Source organism: Bison bison, unplaced genomic scaffold, assembly GCF_000754665.1.
Source record: "Bison bison bison isolate TAMUID 2011002044 unplaced genomic scaffold, Bison_UMD1.0 scf7180017864363, whole genome shotgun sequence".
NCBI lineage: Eukaryota > Metazoa > Chordata > Mammalia > Artiodactyla > Bovidae > Bison > Bison bison.
The window spans coordinates 668,989-682,832 of NW_011494935.1; the positions used below are offsets into that span (position 1 = coordinate 668,989).

Here is a 13,844-nt window from a genome sequence, read left to right on the forward strand (position 1 = left end):
AAACATTAAGAAATGTAAAATCCAAATTGCATTCATTTTCACAATATCAATACTAAACTCAAGACAGCAACTTCATCAAATATAAATGTTTCAAAAGTAAAAGGCAATCTTAATTTTTTTTATCCTATGAATAGGGTCTGCAAAAATAGGTAAATTATTTTACTGTACTTGCAGGAGATTAGGTCTCAGCCTGCACGGAAGGAGCAAAGCAACAAAAGACAACAAACAAATACTACTAGGAGTAATGCCCATACATATCAAACTATCTAGGTAAACCATGTTTTACTTATGTAGCAAATCTATTAAATAACCAGCATATGGAAGCTTATACCTCATGCGAGAGAATTACCAAATTAACTATACATCTATTAGAAGACTCTAAACCCCACTCCCCAAACAATTTTAGTACACCTACCAAGTACTGTAGGTCAAATTGAGTTTATATTTTAAAACTACCAATTTATGATTTATCTTTTAAAATAAATTAGAAAAATGTGGCAATCCTGAGCCCTCATTCCCAACTGCCTTATTCTTGTTGGAGCTAAATCACAGCTGTCCCTTTGGGGACAGAACTTTGACTTCTGGTTTTCCACAGTCCTCACTAGTCCCTGTTACGCAAACTTCATTTACTCCATCCATCTACATCATATGTAGACATTTGAGTTTACATCCCCTGAAACTTTAGTTGAAGCATTTGAGTTAGATATAACAAAGGGCTGAGCTTGAACTTTCTTTCTTCAGTTGGGAAATCTCAGAAATAGTACAGGCCTAATAAGCCTTAGGTGGTTTGACATTATACTTTCTGGTGGTAGAGACTTGAATTTTAACGTCAAAGAGTCTGTGATTTCTAGATGTGAGTTTGTTTGTTATTTATGAACTTTATCACTACCTGTTTTGATTCACTATTTCTCATAGGTGTGCTGATGTGGGAAGTCTTCAGTGAAGGCAAAATCCCATACGAAAACCGAAGCAACTCAGAGGTGGTAGAAGACATCACCACTGGATTTCGGTTATACAAGCCCCGACTGGCCTCCCAGCATATCTACCAGATCATGAATCATTGCTGGAAAGAGGTCAGTAAAGGAAGTGGTTCCCCCTTCTCCCTCCCCCACATTATAATCTGTAACTTCAGGGTCTGGCCCCATCCCCAAAGAAAGGAACCCTCTCAGAGGATAAGGCAGTAGAGATGACGAAACAGATTAGCAAGAAAATGACGTTGAGCACCTATTAACTGAAGGAGTTCCCTATCTCTAGAAGAGCTGGCAGAGATCTTAAATATTATTTGATTTGCAATGTAATGGTACAAGCCATCAACATACTGTCAGAGATGAAGAGGGGGTAGATTTGATTACATTTATGTGGGCTTATTTCTGGGATCCTAACTATACTCCATTTATCTGTCTATTCTTTCACCAACATCACAGCCTCTTGATTACTAAAGCTTTATGGTGAGTCTTAAAGTCAAGGAGTGTCAGTCCTTTAACTTTGTTCATCTTGCTAGTATTGTGTTCACTATTTTGAGTCTTTTACCTTTCCATATAAACCTTAGGGGCTTCCCTGGTGGCTCAGACAGTAAAGAATCCACTTGCAATGCGGGAGACCTGGATTCGATCCCTGGCTTGGGAAGATCCTCTGGAGGAGGGCATGGCAACCCACTCCAGTATTCTTACCTGGAGAATCCCCATGGACAGAGGAGCCTAGTGGGCTACAGTCCATGGGGTCCCAAAGAATTGGACATGACTGAGTAACTAAGTACAGCACATAAACCTTAGAGTCATTTTGTCAGTATCTACAAAATAAGTTGCTCAGTTCTTACTGTGATTGTGTTGAATCTATAGATCAAGTTGAAAACAAACGTAATCTTAACAATATAAAGTCTTCCTATACACGAACATGGAATATTTCTCCATTTACTTAGATCTTCTTTGATATCTTGTTTTAGAATTTTATATTTTTCCTACTATAGATCCTGTACACATTTTATGAGATTTATACCCAAATATTTACTTTTTTGATGTTATTTAGCACTTATTTATGTTACATTTTATATATGACTTTATTTCATTCTCGCAACAATCTTATGAGTTAGATAATATTATTATTCTCATTTTACAGATAAAAAACTGAGGTTCAGAGACGTTAAGTAACCTGTTTTAGGTCACACAGCTAAGTAGAAAAGCTGAAATTCAAAAGCAGGCCATATTTTGATTCCAAAATGCCTGCTGTTAACAACTAAGACACAATGCCCTCAAATACAATCTATACAGAAGCATATCTAAAAATCAGTAAAAAGTATTGCAGTTTAATTCTGGTTTGCTTTAGAATTACCTATGACACACAAGTACAAGGAAATCACAGAGTAACCTTTCTTTCTCTTCCTAGAAACCAGAAGACCGGCCACCTTTCTCCAGACTCTTGAGTCAACTGGCTGAAATTGCAGAATTGGGGCTTTAAAAGAGACTCAGTGCTAGGCCATGGGCTACAGATCCTAAGTGGGGGAAGGAGGTCTTCCCTTCACAGAGCATTAAAAGCTGCCACCAGCCCAGGACTCCCCAGAGGCAACTGGCCTTTCGCACCAGTCCCTAAGCTGCCACGGAGGCAACAGCCTGCTAGAGGCTGGCACCAGGCCACAGGCAGAAGGCTCAGCCACTGCACTGGGAGCGGGGCCAAAGCAGCAGTGATGTCCCTACCCTTCCTCCAGCCTCTTCTGCGTAATGCACAAACCTCAATCAACAGCTTTAAGGCAACACTTCTTGCACTTCTTAGAGAAGGGAGAGATGGTGTAGGACCCTGGATTATTACCTTCATTATTATTTTAAACATGGACCTAAAGTTCATGGTCAAGGGATTCTTTATTTGACCCAGCAATACAGAATCCCAGAATATGGGGCAAGATGATCAAGGAGCATGACAATTTCTCAAGGAGAACTAGTGAGTTAATTAAAGTCACAAAGAGTAAGCTCTGCCTCTGTGATGCTGTCAGCCACAGCTTCCTGCCTCAGAAGATGATGGAACAACTGCTTACCTCAGAGACCGGATATGCTGAGAAGTAGCTTTGTGAGGTTTTACTCATAGAGTACACTGCCACCTCTTGAGGAGAGCATGATGGACTGGGGTGAACAATTCTGATCCCACTGCTGGAGCATTGGGTATCTGGCATCTGGGCAGAAAGAGGATGTCAGATGATGGAACCACCTGGTACAAGGAAAGGCCTTAGGTTGTTACCACTTGGATGCTCATCTTTAGTACCAAGTCAAGCAGGTGACTCTGCCTTCCCTTCCATGCCGAATGCTTCCGCAGGCATCCTGGGTGGGGGTGGGGGGGCGGGAACCATGGCTTCTGTAAACAATCAGACCCCTCTCTGCATTCTTCCATCCTCATCAACAGAGTACAGACTTGTCCCAAGCACTGTGGCCTGGCAGAGAAACTGAAGCTTGTTTCAGCCCTAGAGATTTGCAACTTCAAGGTTGAGACTTCAAGTCTCTCTAAATTCTAAGGGAGGAACAAGAGGTCTGTGTTTGCTCAAACCATCTGTATGAAAACTGAGTCAGGTACTGAGTCGGGGGCTTCCAAGATGCACAAGGATGCCTTTTGTTATTGAGCACCTGAATATGCAAAGTGAAAGTGTACAGAGCTAAGGACTTATCTGCAGAATCTCAGTTCACCCTGAGTTTACACCAACACTGTGAGGTATTGTTATAATTCCCATTTTACAGATAATGGAACGTTGGCTTTGAAAAGCTTGGACACCTGCCTGAAGTGACAGAGCTAGGAAGTATTAATAGAGAGCCCACCTCTGTCTGACTCCAATGCAGTTTCTCTATTTTTATTCAATGCTGCCTCCTACTGAGGGTCAAAGAGATTGCAGAAGAGATAAGTACAGCAGAGGGGAAGAACCAATAAAGCCCACACAGCACCATCAGCAAGTAAAGTTGATCCTGTATAGAGCAGTGTGGTTGTCGATGTAGCCCTCCAACTTGGAATAGGATCTTTATTTCCTCATCTATATCCTCACCTTCATTAGAGTTAATGACTTTGGAGTTATTAAAGGAGTAATTAACCCTTTGATTCACTCAAACCACCAGAGTAATACTGCAAGAAGCTGTTTATAGATGGGCTTCAAAGTGGCTTTAAAAGATTCTCCTGCAGAAGTATAAATACTTCCTTTAATTATCACTTCAACTTTGAACTGGCTGCGGTCTTCTTGGACACTTTCTGGGAAAGGGTATTCCCTGATGTGAGAGAGATTTAATTTTCCTACCATGTTCAGATAAAACTCTCAGAGTGATTACTGGATGGTGTTGAAGTCAACTCTTTCTAAATCATGTGATATTTTGACTGCAGGTGATGCAGATGCACAACTTTTAACTACAACTATTGTGACACTGGTAGCTTCGAATTAAAACTATCATTCAGAAGATGACATTCTTCAAACTTATCCAAAACCATCCCTGTTTACTTTTTTGGCATTTTGTACATTCTTTTTTGGAACCTTTAATTAGAGATGATTTCTGGAACATCAAGCCTAGAAGGAAAACATCAGAACTGACTGATTTTCTGTGGTATGGTTTAGAATGATTCTCCCCTGCATGGTATTATCTTGTTCAAGCTCAGATTCATTGAGGCTTTAACTCAATACGTGTCAAGAGTTTACCTCTCAGTGTTCTGAAAAATGGACTTCCTGCCTGTTTGGACTTTTTTCCCCTCTCACATTTTGAAAATGGTGCCGTGTGTTTACAGGGAATTACCCTATGCAAAGTTTTGGTTCTAGAAGCATTTGATAGATTCTGCATTGTGTCCTTTTGAGACTATATATTTATATTTTACTAGAGTGAATATTTATTACTGTACAGTCATTCACAATTAAAATGTTACAAATATCTCCTATGCTTTGTAAAGCACACCAAGTTAAAGGCTGGGTCTAGCAAATAAAGTTGTGCATTTTAATGAATATGGTATCTATAGCCTGGGTCCAGATTTAGCCAAATGTCAGACAACCAAAAGTTTTCCTTAAATAATAATGGTTACATAGTTTCACATTACACAGACAAGTAAAGACTATATATCACTTAACATTTTTTTCATCAAGTAAATATCAAATGCTTCCTATATTCCTTTGATTGTTCCTTCCTATGTTTTGTCTTTGCAGAAACAAAATTGAGAAAGACACAGTCTTTACATTCCAGGTATGGTTGAGAAGGCAGACATATACACAGGCAAAATTATAATATGGGAATTAGAGCAACAACAGGAATAAGGTCAAAGTAGAGAAGAGCTCATAAAAAGTAATGGAATCTCTCAAAGGGCAATGTCAGTAGAAACTTTCTAGAATCTTGCTACTCAAATTGTGGTCCCTGGACCAGCAACAGCAGCATTACTAGCCTGTGAGAAACCCAAATTCTCTGCCTCCACCCTGAGATACACTGAATGAGAATCTACATTTTAACATGATCTGATCATATGTACATTAAAATTTTGGAAGCACTACCACAGAAGACAGCACATCTAACTCAGTTTTGAAGATGAATTACGGGATTTTTAGGCAAGCCAATGGGCAGAAATAAGACAAGTATTTTCCAGGTAGAAGGATAGAGGAAACAAAACATATTGAGAAGCTATTATCTGTTTATCATTGCTGGAACATAAGGAGAGAGAGAGAGAGTGTGTGTGTGTGTGTGTCGTCTCAGCAAAGGTGAGGATAATAAAAAGAGTAGACAAATTGAAATTAAGGCTATAAATCTACAGACAAGGACCTAGATTTTAAAACACACATACACACCCCAAAAAAATACTGGAACTCTAGTTGTAGAGAAAAAAAAATGTCTTTGAATAAAGAGAGAAGGTCAAATTTGCATTTAAAAATATATTCTGGCACCAGTGCGGTGAGTGGATTTGAGAGAGGCAAAGCTGGTGCAAGAGAAACCAATCTGGAGAAGATGTCTGCCTTGTTCCTAGTACCAGATTATTGTTCATACTCATTCACTGCCATCTCCTGTGTGGGTGACATGTGGAAATGTAATTTGGAGTCTTTAAGCCATAGTTCAACAGCAAGGCACAATATTCTCCTTCTTAAAATCCCAGTGGAATAAAAGCTGGATTATTATAATTCTGGTATATTGAGCTCTCCCTGTACCTTTCATTTCACCAAATGCCCATGTCTACGGCAGGAACCAGCTTGTGCACCAGAGGACCATTAAGGACCAGTGAGAAAGCCTTTGGCTTCCACACTGTCCTTTGTGGAACTCACCTCTGGGCTTGACTCCCACTGGCAAATGACCCAGAGAGGAAACTTATAGAGCAGGTTGGATGAGCAGATCTGCTTCTCAGAGAACATTTATCCTGCAGACTCTACTCTGCCTGGGATCTCCCAACACACAAGACCACCACACTCAGGAAAAGGCAGAATATATGCCATTCAGCAAGAGGGGCAGGGTGTGTGTGTGTGTGAGTGCAGAAGGAGCCGTAGATTTTTTCTGAGCGGCTCAGAAAGGTGCTCTGATCAGGAAGAGGGGGATAGAGTTGAAGCTGCATTCAAACAGAGAGCACATATTTTCACTTAGAGTAGATATTTATTTGCAGTGACTTTGCGGAAAGTGCTAGAAATTTGGTGCACCAAACTCACTGCCCAGAACCACCCCTTGGTGGCAATACTGTGTGTGAGGGAGTGGGGGTGGTATCTTCTATGACTGTGATTCTTCTCAAGTTACCATGAGCAACTGGCTTCTGGGATAACAGAATCATACAGATACTGTTAGAAGGAGTTTTAGAGATCCTTTGTTACCATTCACCTGCTATTTCTTGGCACTATGTCAGGCATACATGATGAATAAGATACCTTATCAGTTGAGGACCAAACACACTGCAGTCAAATTAAGATAACTCAAGGAGGGCCTATTACAAAAGAACTACTTAACACAGTGTGGGTTTAGATGAACCGCAGGAAGTAGCAAGAAGGAAAAGAGCTGCCAAGGAGCAGTTACTATCCCCAGGCCCCCAAAAGATGAGGAACTGGAGCAGTCATTTGACTGCGGAAGCAGAGTCACCTGGAGAAAGTTGCCTTGAGAGGACAGGACCTTTAGTGAGGGACAGAGGAAGCCCAAGGCAACATCACAAGGAGGAAACTGCAGAATAAATATGCTGGCCCCACTCTCTTCCTTCCCCCATCAACTGCTGGGGCTGATTGTTGGCCAATCCCTCTGTCCTCTGGAAGTCAGAGGACAAGGAAATTCTAGTGCAGTTGTCTACAGGCCAGTCTCCAGGCAAGAAGGCAGGGTGAGAAGAGTGAGAAATAGGACTAGAGGAGCAAGAGAAGATATCCAGTACAGAGGCCAACCTTCCTGTAAAAAGCCTCAGCTAGTAAAAGGGAAAAAAAAAAAGTCCAACGCATAAATAAATGTAGTTGATCCTCCTTATTTGCAGAGTCTATACTTACAAACTGCCTACTCACTAAGATTTATTTGTAACCCCAAATCAATTCTTGCAGCCTTTCCACACACGTCATTCATGACATGCCCATGCTCAGAATCATGAAAAATTTGAGTCACTCTACAAGCACATTCCCAGCTGAGGTTGAACAAGGCAAGGCCTCTGCCTTCTCATTTCAGCTCATACCATAAATTAGGGTCTTTTCTGAGGTCTGTTTAGTGTCACACTTTTTGCACTTGTGTACACTGTATTGGTCATTTTGCTGTTTAAAATGACCCTTAAGCATAGAACTGAGGTACTACCTCACGTAAGTAAAAGAACACTGTGATGTCTGTTACAAGGTAAACGTGGGTTAGGTGAATTTCACTCGGCATGATTTATGATGCTGTTGACTGTGAATTCAATGTTAATACATCCACAATACATACTAAACAAGGCATTTTTGAACAGAAATATGCATAAAACAAGATTATGTGTAAATCAGGTGACTTTATAAAACATAAACACAAAATAATGAAAATCAACTGTGATCGCAAAGGGCTGCTGGAGGTCATATGATGGAACAGAGGTCACAGTACAGTGAGTACAGAGAAAGAGTGAAAACATGCAAGGGACCAGGCAGGGCTTCACAGAGGAAGTGATATTTGAGCTGTGTCCAAAGGGTGAATGGGAGTTCCTAAGAGAGGGAGGACCTAGAAGAACATGTCAGACCAGAGAAACTAACATGCATAAAAACACATCTTATTCCACCTTCTTCCCCAGCATTATTTCTATGTTAGCACTGGGAACCTTGGGGCCCAAAGCCAGCAGGTGCTGGAGAATCAGTTAAAGGAACTTAGTGGATTCTGGTTCCTCACCATCCAGATTCACATCTACTCATTCCCCTCTCCACCCATCTAGAGCTACCAAGGAGTTCCTGGTCCCTTTTCATTTTCTCAGGTTCATTTTGAGTACAAACGTCTATAAGCTGAGACAAGCTACACATTTATTTGCTTTTCTGGTGTGTATATCTCAAAGCACTTTCCCATCTAAGATGATGTTTGATCTCTCCAGCAGCGTTGAGATGGAAGAGTGGGTGAAGAGGGGGTCTCACTTGATAGAAAAGGGAAGTGACACACAGCATGCGTGATGTTGTAGAGCTACTCAACACAAGCAAGATTAGAACTCAGATCTTATTCCAAATCACACATTCTTCCTAGAGATCATGTCAAAATTTGAACCATGATGATAATTAAAAAAACAAAAAAACAAAAGCTCCCATTTTTGAGCACATATGATGGCTCTGCTGAGTGTGACACTGATTGTTTCATTTAACCTTCCAAGAACCTAAGGGAGAGAAACAATTATGATCATCTCAATTTTATAGATGCAGAGTACGGGGCTCCCTGGTGGCTCAGACAGTAAAGACTCCACCTGCAATGTGGGAGACCTGGGTTCCATCCCTGGCTTGGGAAGATGCCCTGGAGGAAGCATGGCAACCCTCTCCATTCTTGCCTGGAGAATCCCCATGGGCAGAGGAGCCTGGTGGGCTTCAGCCCATGGGGTCACAAAGAGTCAGACACGACCGAGCAACCAAACACAGCACATGGGGCTCAGTAAACTAGGAAAACCATTCATGGTCCCCTAATTAGTAAGAGGCAGAATGCAGGCCTGAAGCCAGACCTGTCTGTTCCCAAATTCCATGCTCCCAACCATTTGGTGGGGTTGATTATAGGGCCACGATGCCAGCCCCTGAGAATACAGTGGCACCAAACTCACTGTACCTCAGCTACACTGTTGCATTCCAAATCTGGAATACGCTTGAGGTCTCCTTATCAGTTCTTATCCAAAATTATGACTTAGCAGCAGCAGCAGCAGCAGTATTTGTTTAAATAATGATGAAAGTTTCTTTGCTGTCAAGTTATACATAAAATACGTGACCTTCAGGGGAGACCAGTTCTCTAGAAGTTGTGAGATGTGAGCAGTGAGAAAAAGAAAGCAAAGAAGAGAGGGGATGCCCCCAATATTTCACCTATAAATCAACAGGATTCTGAAGATTTTGTGAGGATAAAATTTGCCCATCCATACACAGTACTTGGCATAGAGACTGATTCCAAAAAAACATCCAATAACTGTTTAAAAAATCTGCTTTAACAAATTATTTCAGATTCAAAAATGGAAATAGGCAACCCAGTTTCCTATGAAAAGCCCTGGGTCTGGGTCCAGCTGACCTTGGGCAACCCTCCCCTCTCTGGGCCCCCATTCTTTCATGTGTAAAATGAGGCAATTTTAACCAAGTGGTCAGGCTTTATCTAATGGACAATGTAAATTGAGCAACTGACCATCAAGATTCTCTTTTCCTGCTAACTACATGAATGTTTGACTACATGAATCAAATCTGTAGCAAGCTCATTGCACATGGAGATATTTTTTTGTATTTATTCACATTTTTTTCTCCATCTCATATCCTTTTTCCTTTGTTAAAAACATTATTACTGATTTAGAAACATTTTAATACCATATGTCACTAAAACTTGTATTAAATATGTTTTTTGAATAAGATGACACAGTAATGAATACAAGGATCCTGTTTGGGAGGAGGGAAATAAGACTATATATAATTTGGTTAAAAGTTAAAAGCATGAGCTTTGGTCTCACTTTCTTGAGCAAGTTATCTAGCCTGCCTTAGTTACCTCAATTATAATATGGGACTAATGGTTACACTTTCCTCACAGGATAATTTTAAACATTAAATGAGATAATGCACTTGATAAATGTTAGCCATTATTAACATCTATGTTTCCTCTCTTCAGAACCAATTCTGTTGTTGTTGTTGTTGCTGGAATGTGTCTTTTTTATTTAAACTTTTTATTTTATACTGGAGTATAGTCAATCAGCAATGCTGTGATAATTTCAGGTGCACAAAAGAGCGACTCAGCCATGTATATATGTGTATCCATTCTCTCCCAAACGCCCCTCCCACCCAGGCTGCCACATGACATTGGGCTCAGTTTCCTGTGCTATACAGTAGGTCTTTGTTGGTTTAGCCGCTGTAAATCTCACAATGTGTACATGTCTATCCCAAACTCCCTAACTATCCTTTCATGCCATTCTTTCCCCACCGGTAACCACAACCCAATTCTCTAGGTCTATGGGTCTGTCCTGTTTTCATAACTAATTCTTATGCCCACTCCAGATGCTCCACTATTGGTTTCCATGAAGCAAGGTCTGCCAATGGATTTTAAACGGAGACCTAGGTGTCCTAATTGACTTAGGGCTTTTCTAAAAACAAGGCAACGTTGCCACACACAGAACCACAATACGTGGCCTATAGCTTTGCAAGCGGCAAAGCAATTCTCGCCTCATAGCTGTGGTCCTCTCACTGCTGATGGTGCAGCCTGGGTTGAATGGGAAGGATATCTGTCTGAAGGCAATTGAGAGAGAGCTACAAGTTTCAAGCAACATGTAAGCTAAGATTTCCCTTTCAATTATTTATTCAATCCACTTTTACTATTATTTCTATTATTTTACATAATAGAACACCTGTTATGTACTAGGCCCTGAAGATTCAATAGAGAGTAAGATACCATCTCTGATCTCTTAGATTTTATGTTCAAATGGTGGTATACAGGCAAGTATATCAATAATTACAACACAGCATAATAAGTAGTAAGGTAGAGGAAGCCCAGGGAGTATGAACGCTGACCCTAATCCAATTCAAACAGGGAGGGGTCATGGAGGAAGTGACAGCTGAGCAGATATCAGAAGGATGACTTGAAGTTAGCCAGCATTGTGGGGGAAAGTGTAGAAAGTGCAGGAAATAGAGAGATTGTGCCAAGCAAAAAAGCCCAGACTGTGCAAAGCCTAAATGCAAGAGAGAATACAGCAAGTTTGGGAAGTGTAAAGATTCCTCTTAGATGAAACAAAGCAAGCTTTTTCACAGCAGAAGAGACTGGAGAGGTATGGAGACAGATCACGCAGACACTTGCGGGCCCTGGGAAGGAGTTCTGGCTCCATCCTGAGAGCAGTGAGAGCTAGTGTACTTTAAGCCTGGCCTGGGCATGTCCTTTGTTTTAACTCACGCAGTATCCCACAAGCAGCGGGACCTTGGAGTACATCTAACCTACTTCATTGTGCAGATGAGGAAATAGGTGAAGTGACTTATCTCAGGTAAATTAGTTGCAAAATCAGGACCAAACGGCAAGCCTCCGTATTTCCAAAGCAGTGGTTTCAATAAGATCATGTTGCTTCTCCTCGTAAGCAAACAGAATTCAGGGGTCAGGAAATTATTTTTGCCCAAGATCTAACCAAATATAGACATAATCATCTTTTTTTTGTTTGTTTTTAAGCAATGTGTTCCTGCAAGGTGAAAAGACAGGGAAGGAACCACAGGGAGAAATATGTTTTCCAGAAATTTACAGCATCTAAAATAATATGCCATTTAGAATGAAAATCGAGTCTCTCACTGTTACATATTTGTAATAACTGACACCCAAAATCCCAAGGATCACAGTAGGAAATTAAAAATTAAAAAAAAAGAAAAGGAAACTTCACTTCTGGTTTTCAAAGCCATCCTCCACAAACACCCCCACAGCCTTCTCACATGGCACCAGTGAGAATATATATTAATATATATGACATATATGTGTATATATATATATGTCATCCTTTCTGAAATAGCAATCTAAATTAGAATGAGTGATGTAACATCAAACCACAAAGGATTATGAATGCTGTGTGCTAGGGAAATGATGTGAGATCAGTGAGGGCAAAGACTTTTACAAGTTCTTTGCTGAATGTTGAATAATGGGGCTCCTCTATAAATAGCCCTGATAGGAATAGCCGAGTGATTAACTAGAAATTTGTGAGCCCTTCAGAAATATTTCAGAAAGGTTCCCCTGTAGCAAAACTTTACCCCTTAACTTTAAAATGTCTCAAGTGTTTTCAAATTATTTACCTTGTGAAGTAGGAAAAGCAATTCATCTTCCCACATTGTAGACAGGGTGGCATCTGAGGCACAGAGTGGTGAAGTGACTTGTTCAGGGATCCCAAGGTTGGAATTCAGTGCTGCCTGACTTCCCCTGGCTTGAGGGCCCACTAGGAAGCTTAAAGAGACCTGTTTCTGTGGAGAGCACTAAATGAGGTAAGTCTTGAAGAGAAAGGTGCCTGTCTTCTCAGTTCTTTCTCAGGTTTTGCCAGAAAATACTTCCTGTTACCGTGTATTTGCCTTTCTGTCCGTTAGGCAATTAATTCTTCCTGAATGAACTAAAAGCCTCTTGATGAAAGTGAAAGAGGAGAGTGAAAAAGTTGGCTTAAAACTCAAAATTCAGAAAACTAAGATCATGGCATCCGATCCCATCACTTCATGGCAAATAGATGGGGAAACAATGGAAACAGTGACAGACTTTATTTTCTTGGGCTCCAAAATCACTGCAAATGGTGACTGCAGCAGTGAAATTAAAAGAAGCTTGCTCCTCAGAAGAAAAGCTATGACCAACCTAGACAACATATTAAAAAGCAGAGACATTACTTTTCCACCAAAGGTCTGTGTAGTAAAAGCTATGGTTTTTCCAGTAGTCATGTATGGATGCGAGTTGGGCTATAAAGAAAGCTGAGTGCCAAAGAATAGATGCTTTTAAACTGTGGTGTTGGAGAAGACTCTTGAGAGTCCCTTGGACTGCAAGGAGATCCAACTAGTCCATCCTAAAGGAAATCAGTCCTGAATATTCATTGGAAGGATTGATGCTGAAGCTGAAACTCCAATACTTTGGCCACCTAATGTGAAGAACTGACTCACTGGAAAAGATCCTGATGCTGGGAAAGATTGAAGGTGGGAGGAAAAGGGGATGACAGAGGATGAGATGGTTGGATGGCATCACTGACTTGATGGACATGAGTTTGCATAAGCTGCAGGAGCTGATGATGGACAGGGAAACCTCATGTGCTGCAGTCCATGGGTCCACAAAGAGTCGGACACGATTGAGGGACTGAACTGAACTGAATGAAGTTGAGGGAGGTCCCTGCTTAAGAGATGGCAGCTTCGGGGCTTTGCCCCCAAGGAAGTGAAAGGGAGGGTGAGAATGTATTTCTGAACAAGTGGAGCAGTATTTGGGATCAGATTCTGTTGGTGGAAACCCCTTCTCCCCAACCCTCAGGTTTATTTTCTGTCCCTTCACTCTGTTCTTTTTCTTCACAGAATGTCTCTCAGTTGAAACTGGACATTTGCTAGGTAAATTTATCTGGTCTCTCCTAAATAGATGATAAGCTCCAAAAGGACAGGGAGTCTGTCTTTTGTACACCAGTGCCTACTCTGCTCCTGGCACGGTACTTGGAGCAAAACAGGTGCTCGATAAATATTAGGGAGATAAATGAGCACTTGGAAATACTGCGAGGTCTATGAGATACCAAAGGAGCCCAAAGCTTCAGTCCTCCCACAGCTG

General features: G+C 41.0%; 1 protein-coding gene across 1 annotated transcript in view; it reads left to right on the top strand.

Moving 5' to 3' along the window:
* ITK (IL2-inducible T-cell kinase) overlaps nucleotides 1-4,951 on the top strand; it is a 63,818-nt gene extending 58,867 nt beyond the window's left edge. Inside the window, exons 16-17 of the mRNA XM_010855281.1 lie at nucleotides 916-1,073; nucleotides 2,383-4,951. Coding sequence (XP_010853583.1) covers nucleotides 916-1,073; nucleotides 2,383-2,454 — 230 coding nt within the window. The 3' untranslated portion in view covers nucleotides 2,455-4,951. The remainder of the gene's footprint in view (nucleotides 1-915; nucleotides 1,074-2,382) is intronic.
* The last annotated feature ends 8,893 nt before the right edge of the window (nucleotides 4,952-13,844 follow it).